Source organism: Polyodon spathula, chromosome 19, assembly GCF_017654505.1.
Source record: "Polyodon spathula isolate WHYD16114869_AA chromosome 19, ASM1765450v1, whole genome shotgun sequence".
NCBI lineage: Eukaryota > Metazoa > Chordata > Actinopteri > Acipenseriformes > Polyodontidae > Polyodon > Polyodon spathula.
In genome coordinates, this window is record NC_054552.1 from 28568143 (window position 1) to 28590416 (window position 22274).

General features: G+C 40.5%; 1 protein-coding gene across 1 annotated transcript; it reads left to right on the forward strand.

The window, feature by feature from the left end:
- Positions 1-1013: 1013 nt before the first annotated feature.
- LOC121295111 (ubiquitin carboxyl-terminal hydrolase MINDY-2-like) lies at positions 1014-21154 on the forward strand. The gene is made up of 9 exons (XM_041219516.1): positions 1014-2063; positions 3592-3649; positions 6610-6674; positions 12741-12899; positions 13376-13478; positions 14234-14376; positions 17249-17422; positions 18589-18771; positions 20661-21154. The coding sequence occupies exons 1-9, from the start codon at positions 1203-1205 to the stop codon at positions 20811-20813; spliced, it is 1899 nt and encodes a 632-aa protein (XP_041075450.1). The 5' UTR covers positions 1014-1202; the 3' UTR covers positions 20814-21154.
- The last annotated feature ends 1120 nt before the right edge of the window (positions 21155-22274 follow it).

The window sequence follows — 22274 nt, forward strand, 5'->3', positions numbered from 1 at the left end:
ACTTAAATGAGCTTATTATACTTGAATTTAACTGAGCATAAAACGGGGAGTCTGAAAGGAAAACAAACCAACCAAACAGCTCACAGTCTTAGAGAATATTTACTGCTTCATTAACTTCATACCACGAAGCTACTCTGGTGTGTATGTGGATGAGTGTGGGTGGCTCATGTGAGTAGTCCAGGCCCAATGAGAAACTATCATTATTATTATTATCGATTATTATTATTATTATTATTATTATTATTATTATTATTATTATTATTATCAGTATTAAGTAAAGCGATTAGCTTTCTTATCCTTCAAATCTGTAAAACACTACAGTTGTAAAATAATGCCCATCATTTTAGTCATTTCCTGGAAATTTTATGCCTATCTTCGTCACCGGAGTGTGCTAATACTCAGCTGGTATATGTGTGATTCTAAAGAAGTCGTCTTCTTGCAAAAGGACGAGCATCCAGTATAAGACTATGCGGTTATTTAAGCGTCTCTATGGTATGACAGTAATGTCCCTACCATACTGTTTATAAATTAAAACCAATGAATTATTTCCTGAACGACACCTCATAATTTTCTATCTCATTTTTATTTGTAACTTAGATTATTTTCTTTATTTCTTTAATTTGCTTTATGGAAAACACATTCGCTACTTCTCCTGGCAGCCTCACTATCATGGTCTAGTGGTCTGAGACCAGGGGAGTGAGGTCAGAACATGGAAGTGAAAGAGTATCAGAAACAAGTGATCCAATAGTGGGGCCCTTGAGAAATCTGCTTTTTTAGGTTTTATGAAAAAAATATATTGGTAAAAGATAACCCATAACCGATCTCGTTGTAATCCCTATTCCCCAGTTAGGCTTGTTTGTTTTTAAGATTTCTGTTCCTAAAACTGTAGATGAAAAAACAAAATATTGTTATATTTTTGTATTCTTGCTTTTTTATGTCACCGAAATAAAAAAAAAAAAAAAACGGAAATAACTTAAAGTATATGTAGCTGGTTTATTTACTCATTTTTTAAATCTTTCTGTAAGACGTCATTCGCTTGATTTCTCGAACCTCCCTGATTATTTATTATACCGCCCTTCCATGACCTGAACTAGAGGCGTCCCTCCGTGCGTGACGTCAGATAGGTAGAGATGTCATGGCGTCTGTGGAGTCGGAGCAGAAGCTACAAACCAGATAAAGATTGAGCGACAGCAGGGATCGACATGGAGAACAATGCAGACCCGCAACAGGACCTCGCTGGGGCGGCAGCCTGCTCATCCAGACCCGCGGAATTGAGCGAGAAAAAAGCGATCGGTGTTCTGAAAAACACATCTGAGAGCTGCAAAAACAGTGAAGCTACAACTGCTGTTGCTGTTGATTGTAGTGCCGTAGCTTGTGTGGATAATCAAAAATCTAATAACAATTCTGCAAATTGCTCCTCTTCGCCAGTTAAAGACACTGTATGTCCGTCAGGATCCTTGAAAATTGGTCTCGTAGACCAGACTAATAATAGCAATGGGATGGGACAGACTCAACCGGGTGGTGGTGGTGGTAATGTTGGTGACACGACAAAGTTAGTAAACAAGACGATCGAGACTCCTTCTGCCAAAACCGCAGTAGGGATTATAGATGTCATGAAATGTGTTGATAATGAGGACTCGACGGGGCAGCAGAAGATTTCTCAAGGGTCTGGAACTTGCCAGGACGAGAAGACACCGTCATCAACAACAAGTTTGAGTAAAGCAACAGTGTCCAGTGACAGTGTGGCCGAGGAGCCGAGTGGGAGTGACCGGAGCGCCCAAGGTGAATCCCTGAGCATTACATCTCTGGAGTCCTTTTCCAACCTGAACCAATCCAACAACAGTGAGGGAGCCGATGACAGGGTGCTGGCGCTCGCTCTCCAGACCGATGAATACGACAGCGCAGGGGGCGATGCTAAACTGGCTGCATCGATCAAGTGTCAGTCCATTTACCATATCAAGTGGATAAAATGGAAGGAGGAAAACACGCCGATTATCACCCAGAATGAGAACGGGCCGTGCCCCTTGCTTGCAATCATGAATGTGCTTTTACTGGCGTGGAAGGTAAATAGCCAAGCATGGTTTGAAATAATATAAACGTCACTGTCAGAAATGTTCAATATACGATAGGGTTCCTTTATTGTCAGACGTGAAACTTCAAGCGGTCAGTAAAGCTAGTACTCCTGGATCGTTTTTAGTACAGTCACCAGCAAGTACTCTCTGATCTGATCTCCAACGCAAGAGGGAGGCAGGCGTGAAACAGGCACTGTGATGCCAGTCATTTATAAAAGGGCTGTTTAGAAACTATTAAACTCTTTGAGTCTTCATACAACAGCAAAGCAGCTACACTGCATGTTTGTTTTTTCTGAAGTTGTTTTAAGTACAACACTTGCATTCTCTCTGCACATGTAAAGTCTAAAAAGTACCCAGCCCTTTGGGATGTGTAAACATACTGTATGTTATGAACACAACCATTTACAGTGCACCCTCCTATAGGCCCTACAATATTTATTTTTGCAAAAATACTTGTGGCTTTGGTTCCCATAATTCCATTGAAAATAACCCACTACACAAAATACACATACCTTTAATTTAAAATGAAAAAACAGACTTGAACAAAGATAAAGCGACAGCAAGTCTTGACTTCCAAAAAAAATGTGTACTTGGTTGTAATTCAACAAGACCTCTAATGTTTTGCAAGTTGCATATTTTTTCCTGATTTATAAACGAATACGAACTGCATTAAAACTGTTACTATAAGCTGGTCTAATGCTTTGCATGCTCATAGGAGACACACACAGCAATTGGAAGGGATGCCATCAGACAATTTCTGCTAAGGAATATCCAAATATTTTTTCAAAACACCAGTATTTCCGTGAACAAAAAAACCTTAATTTGTACAAAATATTTTCATATCCAAAGCTATAACAATATTACACTAGTAATGTCATACTGAAAAAATGAACTGGAGTCTCTTCATTTTGCTGTCTGTGGAGAAGTAAGGTTTTCTGTGATGACTCCTTCAGTTGCATCATGAGCCACTCCCTGTTTTTCATCATGCTGTACCGTTCACTACCACCTACAGTATTGCACAGTTTCTTGTCTTTTAGTCCAGTCTAGGAGTACTTGGTGAAGGATCATTATGCGTGTCTGTTTCATTAAGTTTCCAGTAAAGATTTTCAATGTAATATGTTTTTTTGGGGTGACTTCATACATTGTTGTGGCCCGGGAGCCATATTCAGCAATATACTGTGTTACCGTTTTTGAATTTGAATTTTATTTTTATGAAGCAAACTTTCAATGACTAAACATTTTTATATAGGGCTACAGTTTGCATTTAATAAACAGCAATATATGAATCTAGATGGCATCCTCCTTGATGTTACATTTCTCATTCAGTATATTCTTAATGTTTTAGCAAATACAGTATTTAGGGGGGGGAAAAATCAATAAAACCACTTGCGACATGACCAATAAATTGTAATTTTTTTTAAATTGTCAAACTGATATTATTATTATTATTATTATTATTATTATTATTATTATTTGTTTATTAATAAACACTAAAAGAATACCTTTTGTTCTTTTTTAGGTGAAGATGCCGCCTATGATGGAAATGATAACCGCAGAACAGCTGATGGAATATCTAGGTTAGTGCACTTCGAGAGAGAGAGAGAGAGAGAGAGAGAGAGAGCAGCCATGTCAAACTGAAAGTTCAAGGGTCTCAAATATAGGAATTTTACCTACAACTGGTGATGGCCAAAAATGAAACATTTAGGCTACTATAGAAGTTGTTTCACATTTAATGCAACAACCAAGGAGTATATTTTCCGAAATGAACACGTATGAACAGGAAGTGCTGTGTTGTCACTTGTGTAGCATGATAGGATGTGATAAATATTCCAAAGTGATATTATTATTAGGGTCCAGATGGAGTCTTATTTAACAGGTCTGGATCTGAAGAATGTTTGCTACACAGACCTTCACATTCAGCTTCTTATTTATTTACACACACCAGGAAAACCTCATGAAGTCAGCACATCCAGCTTGTTTTCAGTAGGGACCCAGGAAACAAAGCAGACGAGTACACATTTCACATCGCTGGTCATCAGACACATTTCTCATTAATCCGTGATTACATGTACTTTGAGCAAGTCTAACTGTGAATCAAATGTTTGTGTACTTCTCATCCCTTTCTTCCTCTCTGCACACACTATGTTGATGAAGTCAGAATGAATCCAGAAAAAAACAGTTGTGAAGACTGTAGAATGCAATGTTATTTGTATTTAATTTGTTTGTTATTTAATTTGCCATGTTGCTTTAAAGTCCATGTAGCTCCATCTGTAGACACTCGTCTTTCTTCTTGGTAGCTGCAAAGCATCCTTGTTTGCTGCCTGAGCAAGTTCAAACAAGCAGGCTGATCTTGCTCCCACTAATTACAAGTAGTAATTATGCTCCAGTCCAACGTACTTCAATTTGTGGGTGCATCCTTCCTGATTTGTTATTCAAAAACACCAACGAGAATTGAATAATAAACTGTTTCACTGTTACGAAACATGTAAGAAAAATTAAATGGAGCTACGGAAGATTTTTCTTTTTCTTTTAGTGTTTAAAAATCTTTTTAGTTAATTATTTATTTTCATTTTCATCCTGGAAACAAGTTAATGTTTCCCTACCCCCAATTGGACAATTGCCTTTTCTTCTGTGAGTTTGAAGCTAAGCATTGCTTCAGTATTCCGACAGCGGCACACCGTAAATAACAAAACAGGAATGATAAAACTGAGTAATTATATCCAACTGTGTGTCCTACACTATAGTATTTAAATAGAAACTTACAATATGATTCATCAAATGTGTTCTGAATTCAATACAGGATATGGTTGAACATCAACATATATATAGGTTTCCTCCATGAACGTTTGCAAATGTATTGCGGATTACACCAACCCACACTCTCAATAATGTATTTTTCCATGTGTCGTATTTCACCAAGGACCAGGTAATTGGGAGATTCTAGATCCTTGCGCCATTAAGAAAATAAACCAAAATCTCAAAATCAGTCTAGTTAAGCTTACATTTTCATGTTACGTTTTCTGCTGCGGAACTGAGCTGTGTGTTAGCGTGAGGGATATTGACATGCTAATGTGAAAACATTTACAAGTGCAGTAACAGCAGCCGATCAATGGGTCCGTCCATCACAAGCTCAGGAAATCCCCACGACTGTCCTGCTGATGAGACTGAAACTGGAGCCCCGAATGCCTCTCTTCTAACTCCCAGCTCCGACATTGTACCAGAATACTCCTCAGCTGACATGGCTTTCCACTTCAGCATGCACATCCCTGACCCTTCCATCAACATTATTAGCTTCTGAGAATCAATTCTCCAAAGTATTAGGATGCAGGCATGCTTCCATGTGTCGAACGCTTTTGTGCAAATGTAAGTGCATGCACCTGTGTTATCAGATTTTCTTTTTTTGTGTTCTCATTTTGTTTCTCAAAAGGCTTGCTGTGCTCAAAATCCACGCATAGATTCTCGGTGCAATTATTCTTTCTCAAGGCAATACATATTACACGTCATAAAATATAATCTATGCAAAAATAATAATTCAGGCGATAGCAATAAGGCGAGTGTTTTGTGGAAGGCAGGGCTTTCATTGTTAGGATTAAATTCCCATTTGAACAGACTTCACAGCTACTCTGTCTGAGAAGCAGCCCGCTATGCTTTTCACAAGCTCTGAATCTTCCTCATTAGCAGTTCCTGACAGCTAGAGAAGACCGTTCCAAAGAGCACTTTTAACAGCTGTGTTTGAAGCCTTCTCAAACTATGCATATCAGGCAGCTGTTTGTTGTCTCGGTTTAAGGACCAAGTCTGTTTTGGATTTGATGAAATGGAAATGTTTAGTTTTTGTGCATTTCCAAACCCCTAATTATTTGGTTTTAAAGATCTATTTAGTGTACAGTCTTCTGTGCATTTGGTCTTGTACACAATGAGTAACAACCTCTATTATGATACAATGTGTAGTGTAAAGAAAGTGTCACAATGAATCATTACCCACCTATACCTCAGTCAGTCAGTGAATTGCCTTATTTAACCAGGTAAAAAAAAAAAAAAAATTATAACAAGTTCTCATTTACAATGTTGACCTGGCCAAGAAAGCTCGAACTGCAGCACAGACAACATATTATTAATATCCATCATAAAACAATTCAAGCAATATTGGTGTAACAACATAATAGAGTACTTACATTAAAACACAACTCCAAAATAAATAAAACAGTACAATCCAGACTATTCAATTCAGGGTTAACAATTACAAGTAGCATTCAATAGCATGTCCAGCGTATGAATAAATAGGTTACAGAAACCAGATTGATCAATTTCAAAATCCCTCACTTTCCCACAATCCATCTTAGGAGCTCTTTTGAAATGCTGTATTTGCTAGAATCGAATAATGATAGAAACAGGAATAATAAAGGATCGAGAAAACGAAGGATATTAAACAGGTATGAAGGTCAAGTTTAGAAAAAGTCTCTTTTGTGAGAGGAATTTGAGCCACAGGTACACAACCTTTCCTCACAGTATTCTCTGCTGTTTTTGTCTTGTTCTGCAGGAGACTACATTCTTGATGCCAAACCAAAAGAAATCTCTGAAATTCAGCGCTTGAACTATGAGCAGGTAACGCTCTCTGGTTGACTGTGAGGGGGTGAAGGAGGCTGCAGCTGGTAGGGAGAGTTTCTATTCATTCACATTGAAACTCTCCCCAAAGGGCTTGCGATGAAGGGTTTGCCTGTGTGTGTGGATTTCACTGGATGATTATGCTGCACTGTGGACAATGTCAGTATAGTTTCAAATATTTGTCATAGCTTAAAGCAATCTCCGTCTTTTAAAATGGAATATCTGTTTAATCTTCTTATGTTTGTCCTGTGTGATTCTCTATTGTTGTTTCTGTTTGGACTATTATTAGCCACGCTTTCTTCCCATGGGGGTAAAAATATGCCTTGATTTTTCTGATATGAACAATCCTTGACCTATGGCTGTCAATGCACCACACAACACTGAAATGCCTCCTCACAAACCACCTTGAGCAGTCTTAGATGTAGGTTTTGCTGGTCCAATAAGTAAGTAAGTAGGTATGGTGACTAATATATAATCAGACCCGCAATAGAGAGTCACACAGAACACATGTCGTAGAGAATTAAACAGCTAAGAAGTTCAGTATTTAGGAAATGGAGGTGATACAAAGTGACCCTTCACACCGGTTTTCCAAGAAAGACCTCCAGACTGGGAGTGAAGGGTTGTGGCTGTTCTGCACGGGAATTGAATACTGTCCAATCAAAGTTGTTCCAGTGCATTGATTTTTAGGGAGTGGTTAATGAAGAATGTGGAAGGGTGGGGTATGCTTGCATACTTTGGACTGGATGCGTGTTCCTTTCCTGTGCAGAAATCCTTCACTTTTACGTCTGACGTCGATACATCTGTGGTCCTGAGGTGCTCAGATTCATGCTCACTGCTTTATTGACGGCGCGCCGGTTTTGAAAATGAACCAATCAAATTCCTCTGGACCTGGGCTGCACAAAGCTATGCACAGACCACTCCAAATTTATTTACATGTACTTTTAGTGTTGCAAAAGATTTTAGAATTGAAATTCTGTGGTCATTTGATAGGTAGTATAGCTGTCACATAAAACTCTATAGTTTTTTTTATTGTAACTAAACGACTTCATAAATAATCAAGTTTGTCAGTGACCTGTGTCCACCAGCTGTAGATATAAAATGTAAGCAGTCCAAAGCAGGAGAAAGTTCATCTCCTTAACCTTTTAAGTACCACTTATAGTTTTCTTTGTAAAAATCTGAATGCAAGCTGTATTTATGAAATTTGATACGTACTAAATCAATACGCTTCCATTCTAAAAGTTTCTAATCTGCTAAAGTGTAAAATGACAGGCATGTTCACAACATATATTCCCAGCTTCCTATTTTGAGGACAGTCAGGTTAGACACGCTCGTAATCGGGGCAGTGAAATTTCACGCCGGCTATGAAACTCAACACATAGAAAATGGAGCTTTATCATCACTGTGGGGATGAAAACACCACGACATTTATCATTTTTAGGCTTCAGTTTCTTTTATATTGAGGCGTCAGAAAAGCATCTCAAGGGCTATATTTACAGAATTTCAGAGTTACATTTAGACACTTGCGGTTAACAAATTGAGTTGTCATAACATATAGTTAGAGAAAATTTTAATTACAGGTAGATGCCAGTGAAAGATGCTCCAACAAATGACAAAGTAGCCTGTCCTCAAATGAGGACAATGGCACTTAATGGGTTACATATGACTTTTCCTCAGTGAGCTTCCATATACCTGCTGATGCTATAAATAAGTTGTCCTGAAGAAAGCCCTTTGCAAGTTTCATCACAGTTGTTGAAGCGCTTCTGTATATTTACTGTCTGGATCCCTAGCAGGGCAGAATAAATAATACATTTTTCAAAATTTTTCTACCCCATCATTTTTTATTTTTTTTTGCTTTCGTAAGGTTTTGTTTTTGGTCAGACTTGCAGTCTTGAGTTGGACATTGTTATTATTACAGCTATATTTGGGAAGAAGGAGGAGGTTTGGTTCCCGCTAGCACACTATTGCACTATATCAAGCTGGCCAAATTTGGGTTTTGAAAGTTGTAATTAAAAGCAGGGTGGGGCAGCGGAAGGTCACAGATGGGGTCCATTCGCAGCCTGCAGAATTGAGTTGTCTGTATCCAGGATATTGGGTGGGGTGGGGTGTGTTGCGAGGGGGTTAGTAGAAGTGGGCATTATTGATGGTCTAATCCTTTTCTTCCAGCAGAGGTGTTTAGGGGCAGTTTAAACTAATAAGTTAACTATTACTGGCCCAACTAAATTGTCCCTGTAGTCACATTCCACAAAAGGTGGATTACTCCACTTTCTGTAGGGGTGTTATCTCTCGAATGAGCTAAACTGTCAATGTCAGTTTACAGCATTAATAAACATAACCCCCTTGAATTACGTTTGTGGTCTAATCCTGTTTGATAAACAGATACATTGTTACTTAATTTGTAGTTTGATACAGCTGCTATAATTCACTGTAAATAAAATCCAGTAAATGCCGGTAACTTACCATTTGGGCTAATTGCTGTGGATACAGTTTCTCTCATCTGACGTCAAAGTGATTTTACAGTAATAATAAGAAGAATTAAAATAATGGGAAGTAAATATTCCGTTTACCCTTTCCTTGGCTTAGAAAGATGATCCGTCCGAGAGATGCTACGCTCTTTCCTTCTTTAGTACCATGGAAGATCGCACTAATTCAGAATATGAATTATGATCAGATTGCTTATAAGAATATAATGTAACATGGACTTAGGAGTAGTTGTCTGGTTATGTGTCTGTGTTTGCTTACCATGTGTATTTGCTTAAGTACATCATTTTTTTCCCCCAGTGCTGTAAAATGCTCTAAAACAATCCAGCAGTGGCTTATCCCTGTGGGTTAGATACTGTATGTAAAACTACCCTGGTAAACGTAAGCAAACAGGACATCAAGTGTTGTCAAGTAGTGTCTATATACTAAACAAACACCAGCAAATTCTATTTTAGTGGAAAACTGAAAGTGCTTGTGGGAGAACATTGTAGCCAGAGGAGCTCTGAGCTGTACCACCGCTTCATGCCCAGTCAACTGTGACCTTTAAAGCGCTGTGACAGGGAAAGGCACATAAAAAGTAAATTAGCTGGTCTGCTAAAGGTCCATTCATATTTTATAATGACTCTCCAGTTGAGCAGAAATAATTGCCTGTGAATTATACATGTATATTGAAAATGGGCATACAGTGGTTTTATACCAGTGCACTCTTCTGCAGCTTTATGTGGTGTCACTATGTTGAAAAGGCATCGTCGGATTAAGAAAGTCCCTGAGATGAATGCACTGTGGAACTGGAAACAAAATATCAAATCAATACTGGGACCATGTGGACTTTCGCATCAGTGACTGTGTCATCACTGGTAATGGCAGAACAAACCCATTCGTTAATGTTGGTTTTGGGTATAAAACGCGTCCCTGTTAGTAGTAACTACACTTCTAATATTAATGAGAGTGTGGATCTCACATTCAGAGTGCCAGTGACAAAGCATGCTGAACGTTTTAAACCACAACAGTTCTATAAAAACAGATTTTTATTTTAGCGAGCCTAACACACTGCGAGAAATACACTCTCAGCTGGGTAAGAGGTAGCCTTTGAAAACACATTAGTGAAACGCTTCTCAGAGGCTGTGTGTTTGTGTTAGATAGGAGTAGAAGTGGCATAGCTTCATTTAAATATTCATGCAAATAAGAATTGGGTGTGTGTCCTGATAACACCAAACTGTCAGCAGTTAAACCTGTTGCATAGCCCTTGCAGTTTGCAAATCAGTATTTTTAATATCATTCACACAAGATGTTTCTTAGGAATGAACTGAAAACACTGTTCATGTGATCTGTGAGTTGTGTGTGCCAAGCTTGACTACCTTTAGCTGTGATAACTAGGCTGTAGGATAGAGGGCAAGGCACCCTTCATCAAATATTTGTCTATATAAGTCATATAAGTCAATATAAGTCTTATCTTTTTTTTTATGCAAAATCTTCTCGTAGATTTGGGAGATACTATTTTTATACTGGCCAGAAAAAAAGGGTTTTATTTGGACAGGTGTTTAACAGGTGTTTAATGTGATATTCTCTGACTGGAAATGTTTTTATCCCCATGAAGTTAACCCTTTACTGCTCTAAATAGTTTGTGAAAACGTGTGTCAGAGCGACTCTTGTTTTCATGGCTGTTGACTTTACTTGGGATTCATTTTCAAGTCACTTTCTTAAGGTTGTAAATTAAACAAATACCTCTGTGAACTAAGGCAAGGATTCACGTTGTTATTTAAAGAATTGAAGTTGCTTGTGCAAGCACAGTACAGCACACGTCCTGTAAATGAAATGGTAGGCATATACTGTAACTGAAGTTGCATGTACTGTACAGAGATATCTTCCATTGGTAAGACTTAGAGATTTTAGCCGCAGCTGGATTTTTTTTTAAATGTATTTTTAGTGCTGGTCTGGTAGTGTAAAGGGCTGTAAAAAAAATCCAGCTAGTGTATGGTTAATCCTTGAGGGGTTGATCAAAGAAACAGTTTTATAACCGGTTACTAACTCTGATAGTTTCAGTTATTACTGAGGTAAAGGTCAGTCCACGCAATGACCTGGATGTTGTAAAATCAGAAAGATCACTGGCAGGTGGGTCAGACTGTGTCGCCTACCTGTGTTCTGAGACCACTGCAACACAAACAGTCTTGTATCAAGGTATTGCAGTCTGGTTTGGTTTCTTACCATTCTGATTCCACTTTTCTGAGGGTGCAGCGTAAGATCTTTCGTACATTTACTTGGTTATCCAGTTTCCAGAAGTCCGGTGCCTCCCCTCTTGCAGAGCTTGGAGGCAGCACATTAATGTATTAAAGTGACACTGTAATTACTGAACCCTTCATGTAGCTGCTGGAGATTAGACCTGCCGAACAGCACAGCTGTTTGTATTTTTTTTTTTTTTCATGCATCATCCTCTCTGTCTTGTCTTCTTGCTACTGATGCAGCCTGAGGCTTTTAATTACATTTCCTTCCCTTGTGAGTGGAAAGCGCTGTACAGTATAATAACTGAACCAAGAGAAAGCTGCTGCTGTGTCGATGTAGTCAAACCAGGGTTGGGTTTCTGAACTAGTGCTGGGTTAGTGTGTAGTAATACCAGAAGCACTACACAGGTACTTGTATTCAAATAGGCTTGCCTTATGAATAGTCCCATCATTATTGCTTTTATCTTACTAGGGATATGCCGAGAACTCTGATTAAGTGGGTGTCCATTACGACTAAGCCCATGTAAAACAAAATATCCATCAATTGTACTTTAAAACAAAGAGGTGGGGGCTCCCAAGTGGCACATCCGGTAAAGGCGCTCCATGTGGAGTGGAGGATGCATGTCAAGTGGCCGGGAGTTCCCGGGGGCGGCGCGCAATTGGCCGAGCGCCGCCCGCGGGGAGCTGGGGGGAGGCTTAGGCTTTGGTCGGCCAAGGTGTTTCACCGCGCACCAGCGACCCCTGTAGTCTGGCCCGGCGCCTGCGGGCTTGCCTGTAAGCTGCCCAGAGCTGCGCTGTCCCCCGACACTGCAGCTCTGAAGTGGCTGCACGATCAAAATCCTGGTTAAATATATATTAAAGAATTAGTGCAAGAATAAAAAAACAGCACCATTAAGACTGAAACATCAGACTGCAAAGACAGTTTTTGCATTTTATTTCATTAGACTGTAAGGAGCTGCTTGTCTCTTACAGCTTGTTTGCTGTGTTTTTGTCATTTGTAACAGATAAATTTTTTAGAACGTAAATTATTTCGGAAGAAATAAAAACACGTGGCCCAAAGCTTCTCATGTCATTTCTGTTTTGAGAAAGGAAAATGCATCACAGTGATTCAGTGGAATTTTACCTTTAAAAAAAACAGAGAGCTGTTAGTAATGTTTGTGTAAAAACCTTTAAGAGATGCTTTTCTACTAAAGGGAATATTTCAGTAAGATATTGCTAATGCTTTCCAAATTGTTGGCCTGAACTGAAGTTGTGTTTATATATGAAGAGGTTCAATGGCTGCCGTCCTTGTGAAAGGAAAGCTCGCTTGTAATGTTCTGGTGTGCTGATTGGCGTCTTGTTGTGCTGTTGTTGTGTTTTGTTCGTCCAGAACATGAGTGATGCCATGGCGGTCTTACACAAGCTGCAGACGGGTCTCGACGTCAACGTGAAGTTCACGGGCGTGCGAGTGTTTGAATACACACCCGAGTGCATCGTCTTCGATCTGCTGGATATACCCTTGTATCACGGCTGGTTAGTGGATCCACAGGTGAGTAAAAACATCCCACCTCCAAACAAGGAACCTGTATCAAAAGATAGGGGCATGGAGGGAATCTAGAACAGTAGTGCTATACAGAGGAGCTGAGCCATGGGACTTGTTATGTGACCTTCTGTAGAGTGTTTAAGGCCTAGAGAAGGTAGCCTTTCATTTTTTGGCAGTAAAATGTGTAGAAGCCTGCATAGGTTTCCTGGCTAATTGGAGAACCCAGTTGTGGGACTTGGAAGTCAAGGATCACTGTGTCACAGCTGCTGCAAAACCCTGATTGCAAGAATGGTAGTAAGCAAACTGTATCACCCATGAGTCAAGTGTGCAGGAGACTGTGCCGCATGCTGCAGTGAGCAAGGTGGTGGTCAGCTGGTAGTTCCTGTAAAAAGGTTGGGTTTGCAGTGTAGTGTGGAAGGGAGATGCACAAGGTAGGGTTCCTATGTGACATGATAAAGCTGAATGGACTCTCTGTTCCCCAGATCGATGACGTCGTGAAGGCGGTGGGGAACTGCAGTTATAACCAGCTGGTGGAGAAAATAATCATCAGTAAACAGTCCAATCGCAGCGAGCTGGTTGGGGAAGGTAAGCAGGACTCTGTCTTCACACTTCTGAGTGGTGGAAAGGCACTCGACAGCTTTGTGCTTTTGGTCTCTTAGCTAAATTGGTTTGGAGCCCTGCGGCATGGAGACCCGCTATCTCATTCTGGTTGGGCTGTGTTTAATTCATTTTTCATTTCAAGAACCAAAACCCAGCTCTCAATAGACAACAGATGGAAACAGCTTTGAAGCGATTGCGAGTGTTAATTAGCTGGCTGGTTCACAGTATTATCATGTCATTAAGCTGAAGGTCATGTGCAGTTGAAAAGGTGTTAAGTTGCAGGTTCTGTTGTCGTGTGGTCAGAAACTTTGTTTCTATGTACTGTAGGCCAAAGATACTTCACTGACTACAGTGGAACAAAAAACTGATTTTTCTTTTAAATCCTGAGTAACTGATCATTATCTCTGATTGCGCGCAGCCATCTGGCTATTCGGTCAATTTTTCCTTGAAGACACAAAGACAGTCTGTTTAGATTTTTATTTTATTTCTTTTAAGATGAATGCTAGTCATGATTGTGTCAGAATTGTATTTTTCCCACAAAAAGCTTGTGAAAAAAAAACAAAAACAAGCTGGCGTTGCTTTATAAAATACAACGAACTGCATACAGGCAGGGATTTCAGAAACAACTGATAAACAGAATGGAGCTGAACTAATCTACAAGTTGTTCTTAAACCCAAGGACTGCACAGCACAGTCTTCCAGCAGTCTTTACTAATCTCACGTTCCCTCTGTGACCCACAGGCTACGTGGCGGAACAGTTCCTCAACAGCACAGCCACCCAGCTGACCTACCACGGCCTGTGTGAGCTTACCTCCGCTGTCCAGGAGGGGGAGCTCTGCGTCTTCTTCAGGAACAACCACTTCAGTACCATGACCAAATACAAGGTAAGGGCACTGCTAGGAAGAACTGAATTGAGATGGATACTCGTCTTGCCTGTACAGGCCACCTAGTGAATTAAGACTGAATAGCATTTTAGTTGCATCTACATATTTGTGACCAATTCAGTCTATTTTCTGGTGGCGTGCTGCTGGCTCGTGATGCCTCTTTCCTCATCAGCAGGTCTTGTTGAAATGTGAGGCTAGTGCAGCAATTCTCTTTTTTTCTGTGCCTACTTGAATTAATCTGACATCTATACACCCAAGTAGCAAGCTACCAAATGCTAATCCAGTCTTTAATTGCCATAGATAGAGGTGAACCAAGGATTTAATGACATGAGCTATGAGAAAAGGTTAAAATAATGTAATCTCTAGCCTAGAAAAAGAAGGGAAAGAGGGGACTTGATTGAAGTCTATACAATCATAAATGGTTTAGATAAAGTTAACTCAAGACACTACTTCACATTTAGCACAGTGAGTAGAACAAAAGGGCATGAATTGAAGCTGGGTAAAAGTAAGTTTAGCTCTTTGCGGTCCTATGTTGGACCTGGTCCGACATTGCAATTTTTCCTTTCTGGTCCGATATCAGACCCTGTCCGACATCATCAAAAAAACAGCAAGCACAGGTCTCTGGTCATTTTTTGTCAGGAAAAAGCCAACAGAGCCTTTCAATGCCCGAGTGAGACCGATAGGAGCCGAGAGAAGCCGAAAACTAAAAAAAAGGGGGGGGGGGGGATCTGAGCAATAGACATAGTCCCTTCATCATGGACATAAACAAACAAGAGAGCTGCATCCGTATCCAGCGCTCAAATAATATCACTGACATTTGCCAGCTTTTTGAGATGTTATAGTAATAAAATAATGACTTGGATCGCATTATTGAGGAGTTTGGTGATAAAATGAGTGATCAGGAGAGGATTTATCAGTATGCTCGACTGTGAAGAGGTATGTGATAAATACAGCAAACAAAGGGTGGGGCGGGGCTGGAGATGCAGTACTGAGTGTCCTCTTCATATGCAGTGCCTTTTAAACCTGTTTTACTTTGAAATAAACAGTGCCTGTGAAAATAAATTGGACATGACGCGCCTGACAAGCGCTGAATAAATGGACTGCGAAGGGTTAGAACACAAGATAGGAAGCACTTTTATTTTACACAGGGTTATAAATGCATGGAATAGCCTATCAGATCACATAGTAGGATCTAAAACATATAAAAAAAGACTAGATTCTTTGTTTTAAAATTAGACAACACATCACCCCCCCTCCATGGTATGCAAACAAGGGATGAACTTTGGGCTGAATGGGAATGAGGAAAGGCCAAACTTTATTCTTCTGCTCTTATTTAGTCAAATGCCATATGAATGACAGAGATATGCCTCCTCCTTAAGGCTTCGATCTTAGAAACAACCTATGGAATTCATAATAATTGATGGATTAAACAGGTCAGGAATCATCTCGGTAAACTGCGGCAGATCGATAAGAGACTAGACAGCGGTATGTAACTTTCAGATACCTGGAAAAACAGCGCAATCCCAGATTCACCATCAAACATTAATGAGACGAGACGTCAGGAATCAATCAGCAAGGAGCTGCAGCAGTTTCCTGGCAGAGGCATGGGAAATGGAAAGAGAGTTTGAATCCATTGATGTGGGGCTGCCGGCTCTGTCCCTTTCATGTTGCTTTTCAGAGGTCCTCCCAATCAACCTGCAGACTATTGACTTCTGACAGGTTATTAAACCACTTCCACCACAGATGTAACAAGCTGACTTTTCAAAAGCCAGCCTCTGGCAGAAAGGTTTCAAAAAGAATTTCCTTCTTGGGAAAATAGACATACTGTACAGGTACTGCTGTGTTTAAAGAGTCAGCAATTACATACAAGGACATAGGTAATAGTAGATCAGTTTCCACCCTATTTCTGTTAAATCCAACTAAATCCACAAACTTTGCCATTCAATCGGTAGATTTATTTTGCTACCGTTACAGGTAACTGCTCTAGGTCCTGTAAGTAGCACCACCAATCAAACAATGATGGTTCCACTCCACTGTGTAACAACTCCTCACAGAAGCAGGTGCACACTGTGCTGTAAAGTGTGACCCAGGTTTGTGTTTATAGAGGACTGCATCCCAGCACGGCACAAATACCACTTCACTCTCCAGAGGGGAAGTGTGCTTCCTGTTATCTTCCGCTAGTGGAAACGCAGGCTGCTTGTACAAACAGCCCAGTCCCAATTCATTGTGCCAAGTGAAACAAGAGGCCTTCGTGACCCAAGGGCATTGAAATACAAAAAAGAGCTGGCCTTTCCTTGACTCCTTGTTGACTTATACTGTTTACATTTGTGGTGTACGAATTCGTACTCTAATGATGGAAAATTCCATTTCTGCGTTTTCCAAAAACACGAACGCCCCCCCTCCCCCCCTGCCCCTGTTCCCCTCAATGAAAAAAACAAAATCTTCTCGTTATTTTTATTCCTTTTAACTGTAAGCATCAGATTGTCAACGGGGGGCGGTGGGGGGGGGGGCATATTGAAGAATGCTTGATCTCAGTGGTTCGGCTTAATATAGTCAAGCTCTGTTGAAAGCACTAAAACGAGTTTTTAATTTCATAATGAATTCAGACTACTGCCATGTGGAAATTATGAAATTCACTTGTCATTAGATATTTTTCGGGTGTTTTTAAAGACACTCCTTGTCAAGTTTAATAAGTCTTGATGTAAAAACCGTAAGAAACTAAGTGAAGCAGAAACAAACGTTAGGACAAAAAAAACACTGTCGACTTGCTTATTATATTGCTGATTGTTACAGCTGATGAAAGATTAGAGATGTAGACTCCTGCGGCCTGCCTCTTTCTCAAGCCTTCCCTGCTTCCTTCCTTCCTTTCCAGGGCCAGTTGTACCTGCTGGTAACAGACCAGGGCTTCCTGACGGAGGAGAGGGTGGTCTGGGAGAGTTTACACAACGTGGATGGAGACGGGAACTTCTGTGACTCGGAATTCCACCTGAGGCTGCCATCGGGCCCTGAGACCGTATACAGGGGCCAGCAGGACCAGATAGACCAGGCGAGTGTCTGACCCCGTGCTGCAGTGAATTGCTAGAAAAGCAAATCCTCTTCCTGAGCTTCGCTCCCTCTAACTTTAAACCAAGATACCGTCCTCCCACTGCCAATGGAAAATGCGAATTGAGCTAGTCTGGAGAAACTTTAAAAGCAAACAAATAGTTCTACCCCCAATGTGGTCTGAATCTCTTTGTTTCCCTCAGTGCTTCATCAGCTATTCATCCCTGCTTCTCCAGCTCATGTCACTGGCATCTTTTAAATGATGCACGATGAACGACCTACATGGCAGAGAATTATTGAAGCACCACGCACATAGAATAGGTCTCTCCTGCTTTATCAGCAGTTCAGTTTGGAGTAAATCATTTCAGACGTGTGTGTGTGTGTGTGTGCACGTGTGCGTGTGCGTGTGCGTGTGTGGTCACTTTAATGTATCTTCTTTTATAGAGTTCATTATATCATTATGACAGTGTTGCTGTTAGACTACAACACAACAAAAACACAAGAGATCTGATTTTTTTTCTCCCTTTACTGCTGGTAAAGAACATTAACTTGTAGGGCCTTCGAAGTCTTGTCTGAAATCATCCTCTTGTTTGTGCTGGGTGTAGTTAGAAGATCAATTCCAGCCAGTACACTTCACTTTCCTATTGGGAGATCGCTTCACTCTGCTTTGGCTGACTGACAGGTTAAATCAGCAGACCTTCACAATGATTAACCAAAAAACACCTACTTAAGCTGTAGAATCCTGATTAGAGAGCATTAGCATCTGGTAATTATCTTAGGAAGGTAAGATAAGGTCAGCCACCAAGGCTGTACCCAATAATCAGAGTTTTATTGCAATTAGAAACAAATAAACCATTCTTTGTGTTATTTTAAACATGTAGGTCTTGAAGTTACAGATTTATTTACTTTTTAAATGTTTCGCTGTCTTCTTGTGTTTTATATTTTATAGCTAGATACTCAAGCTCAATATTCTGTGCCGATTTGCTGTGTGCTAGTGCCTTCTGGTGGAGAGCTTCCTGATTGGTGGATGAAGGTTCTGAGGCTTCTGATTTCTAGAACCACTCTGAGCTCTTGTGTAAACGCGCTTCCTGATCTGTCTGCAGCCCAGCAGAGATCAACAGGATAACGCAGTGTCTTTCTTTTCTTCTCTGATTCTTTTGTTTTGATTAGGATTACATGATGGCCCTTTCTCTCCAGCAAGAACAACAAAGCCAGGACCTAAATTGGGAGCAGCTCCCAGAGGGAGTCAGCGACCTGGAGCTGGCAAAGAAGCTCCAGGAGGAAGAGGACCGGCGGGCCTCTCAGTTCTACCAGGAGCAGGAGCAGGCCGCAGCAGCCCAGGCCCAGGCCCAGGTCAGTCTGTCACACTGACCTCTCTTCCACTGTACTAACAAGCCTGGTTGTTCTTCCACTGCGAAGCCAGAGCCATTCAGCCAACGTCACACACAATGAACACGTCGAGTCGCGTGTAGATCATGCAGTGTTCAGAGGTGCAGAGGAGTATAATGTTTTTTTAGGCTCAGAGCCAGATTCAGATGTGTTGTGAGGCCAGAGTTTCATAGTTTGTCTCTCGCTCGGCTCAACAAATGGCCAGTGTAAATCCACCCATACTGGGGCCCTCGTGGTTCAGGTTATGTGAGGTGGAGGAGAGGCAGCTCTCACACTTACAAGCCAAAGAATCGTGGGCTGGAACTCCTGTGTGTTCTAAAGAACTGCGAGAGGCTGTGGCACCACATATTATCCAGACTGTAACTGGCAGTATAGATAATAAAAACAGTTCCCATAATCTAAGTATCCAACTAAAAATAAAGATATCAGTACAATTTACACATGGCTTAACATGGCACACACTTAAACCTCCTTAATAAACGTCTTCATATTTTTCTATGCTGCGCTATGAACAACAGGCTGCTGTTTTATTTCTGATCCCTTGGCGTGTTTCGGAGAAGAGCTGCTTGTTAGTCTGGGCACTCTCCTGCAAATGTCTTTGCTCTGAAATGGGTTGCTCACTGTAAATGAGCAAGCATGACCAGCATCCATATACACCAATATCAGAATAAAGAATAAGGAAAAAATTATGTTCAGAAGCACTGTGCTTAAAACAGGGTGACGATGTCAAAGGCAGACAGAGTGCTGTTATCTCATTTGTGAATCCAGGGCATAAATGAGTCCCAGCTGAATATGTCTGATAAAACACTCCATCTCATACCAACTGCAGTTCAGCAGCGCCTTCATTTAAAGGGACATCTCTCTTATCAAAAGAGGAATTTATCACTGTCATGATATAAACCAGGTGCGAGAAAGAAAGAAAGAGCTGTGTTTTTATACTGCACATTTAGTGGTTCTTTACATTTAAACAAATGCATATAGTTTACTACAGGACAAATACTTTTTGTATCATTAACTGGAACGAAACAGTTTGTGTCATTATCTAAAAAAGGCAAAATTGTCGACTGATGAGAGCTATCAATTAGGCATTGCACTTTGTGTTTTTTTTTTTGTCAATGACTATGTTAAAGAACAATTTGTGGCGTTGGTGTTTTGTAACTGAACTGTATCCCGTTAAACACCGCCCACGCAGCATTTGACAGGCTGTACAAAATGTCAGTTTATCAGCCGAGATGATTATTGGTTGTTAGTTGGATATTAATTCTATCCTGTGTTTACTTAGTAAAGCCCAGTGAAAGCTTGTGTATTTTCACATTCTATGTTGGGCTAATAAAAAGCACCAGCGTTTTTTCTTCTTTTTCATCTGTAGACCAATGCAGCTTAACAATTGTTTTATTCAGATTTCATCTGAAATTGAATTTGCTTTAAAAAAAAACGGTGAAAGCAAATATTTTATTAACTGTATGTTATTCTGGGCTATAAAAAATAAACGAACTTGAATCTGTACGTGCTGCCGCAGGCTACACTGCTGTAATTGAAATGGTTGGAGTAGAATGGGTTAGCATTCTGAAAGTGCCTGGGTGGGATCCTTTAGAGAGCAGAGAAAGGGTCTGCTGTTTTAAATTGTGACCTGGCTGGGCAGTCGGCAGTGTTTGCTGGGGATTCCAGAGGGAGCGCCGCATTGGCTCTGGTGCTGCCGTGGGTACGGGAGACAAAACCCTGTGGTAAAATCATTTTAAAAAGTGCTGATGATCATTTGGAGTAAAGCCCTATGTGTGTTCTACTGATATTCATTTCAGGGAAATGGAGTTAACGGCTGTGCTCTCTTTCATTTGTATTTGTTTAAACGGCAGGGAGAAGAGCAAGCGCGGGGAGGGGAAGCGGCCGCTGCCACCGCCACCGCCGCCAGTCCCAGGAAACAGCTGGGGAACAGCGAGCGTAAGCACAAGAAGGAGGCAAAGGACAAAGACAAGGACCGAGAGAAGGACAGATGCGTTCTGTTGTAACGGGGGATGAGTTTTGCTTGGAGCCAAGTACATGCCCTGGAAAAAGCAAAACAAACAAAAATAACAAACCCGTTAACATGCCGCCTGTGCCTGATTTCCCACCCATCTATGTGTTCCCGTCTTCGTCTTTTTAACTGGAGGCCAGTAAGGGTAACTACTTTGATACAGTCGGCCAAACTTTGTTCCACATTGCACTGTGCACTAAATTTGTGATGTAGGGTATGTGGGGTTACTATTGTTTTATAGCAAAAAAAAAAAAAAAAATGGTAAAGACTGCGTCTTGGAATAACAACACGTGTTACTTTGAAGACGAACTCGCTTCCTTTTATTTTTTAATTGAATCCGTTATAATTCCGTATTAACTGTTTATTTTATATATATATATATATATATATATATATATATATATATATATATATATACATACACACACACACACACGTGTAGAGACACCCATTTTGTGGTTTCACTTATCGTTTTCTCTTTCATTTATAATTGCTGAATCAGAAACCAACTACACTACTATGCTGATACTTTTTAGCAGCAAAAAATGGTCAGTTCAAAGGGCCATTCTTACCAAGCTAGGCTGTGGTACCGGAGATGATATAAGATAAGGGGTGGGGAGAATATGTTAACCAGCAGTAGCTTTGTGGCTACTAAAGGAAACAATCCTAGCCCCTTTGGCTAATGGAAAAGAGTCACCCCTTTCAATGTTACTTATCTGTGGTTTTAAAGGTCTCATCATGTGTTTACAAGTTATTCAATGTTTAAGAGTTACAGTGTGTAATGTCGTGGATGCAAAGTGTTGAGGAGCATGTCTTGGTAAGGTGCCACATGTTTACTAGATACAAACTATCAGTCCTTGGCAGACAGAATGATGCAGCCTTCTTACCAAGACTTGCAGGTCACTGGTCCTGGCTGAGCAAACAGCAAATTACAATCGGGGGCAGTGTTACAAACTTACCTTTTAATGTATTCCTAACCCCGATTTGCCTTATTAGGACACACCCTAAGTGTTGCTTCTACTCTAACTGCCTAGGCACTGTTAACACTATTTATAATATAAGTGTGTGTGTGTATGTAGAAGAATGAGTAAGGCGACCTTTGTTTCTAATTTGAACGGTCTGATTGTCTGCTCATCATCCTAGGGTGTATCTTTTGACACTAATGTTTGGTAGCACTTAAAGCTGCAGTGACCCACAATTCTGGTCAGTTTTACACTAATAAAATCCCTAGTGTATGTTTACTAGATTGGCTCCCATAGTTTAGTCTTCTGTTTGGAAGATAGCAGACTTTGTTGTCAGTTCAGTTTTTAAAGTCTCCCCCCCCAACTGAAACCTGCTGCCACCACAATTCACCGTGTCACCAGTCTGTGAGCTAAATATTCACGTTTTAGTTAAGGACTTACAGCAACAGGTGGTTATAAATTGTATCTTCAAGCTCCATTATAGATCAAGAAAT

What these genes read in the sequence shown, in the direction of transcription:
- LOC121295111 (XM_041219516.1), top strand. Translation starts at nt 1,203, where the DNA reads ATGGAGAACAATGCAGACCCGCAACAGGACCTCGCTGGGGCGGCAGCC. An exon ending in GTACCATGACCAAATACAAG is followed by an intron (nt 14,377 to 17,248) that starts GTAAGGGCACTG and finishes CTTCCTTTCCAG; the next exon opens with GGCCAGTTGTACCTGCTGGT. An exon ending in AGCAGGACCAGATAGACCAG is followed by an intron (nt 17,423 to 18,588) that starts GCGAGTGTCTGA and finishes TGTTTTGATTAG; the next exon opens with GATTACATGATGGCCCTTTC.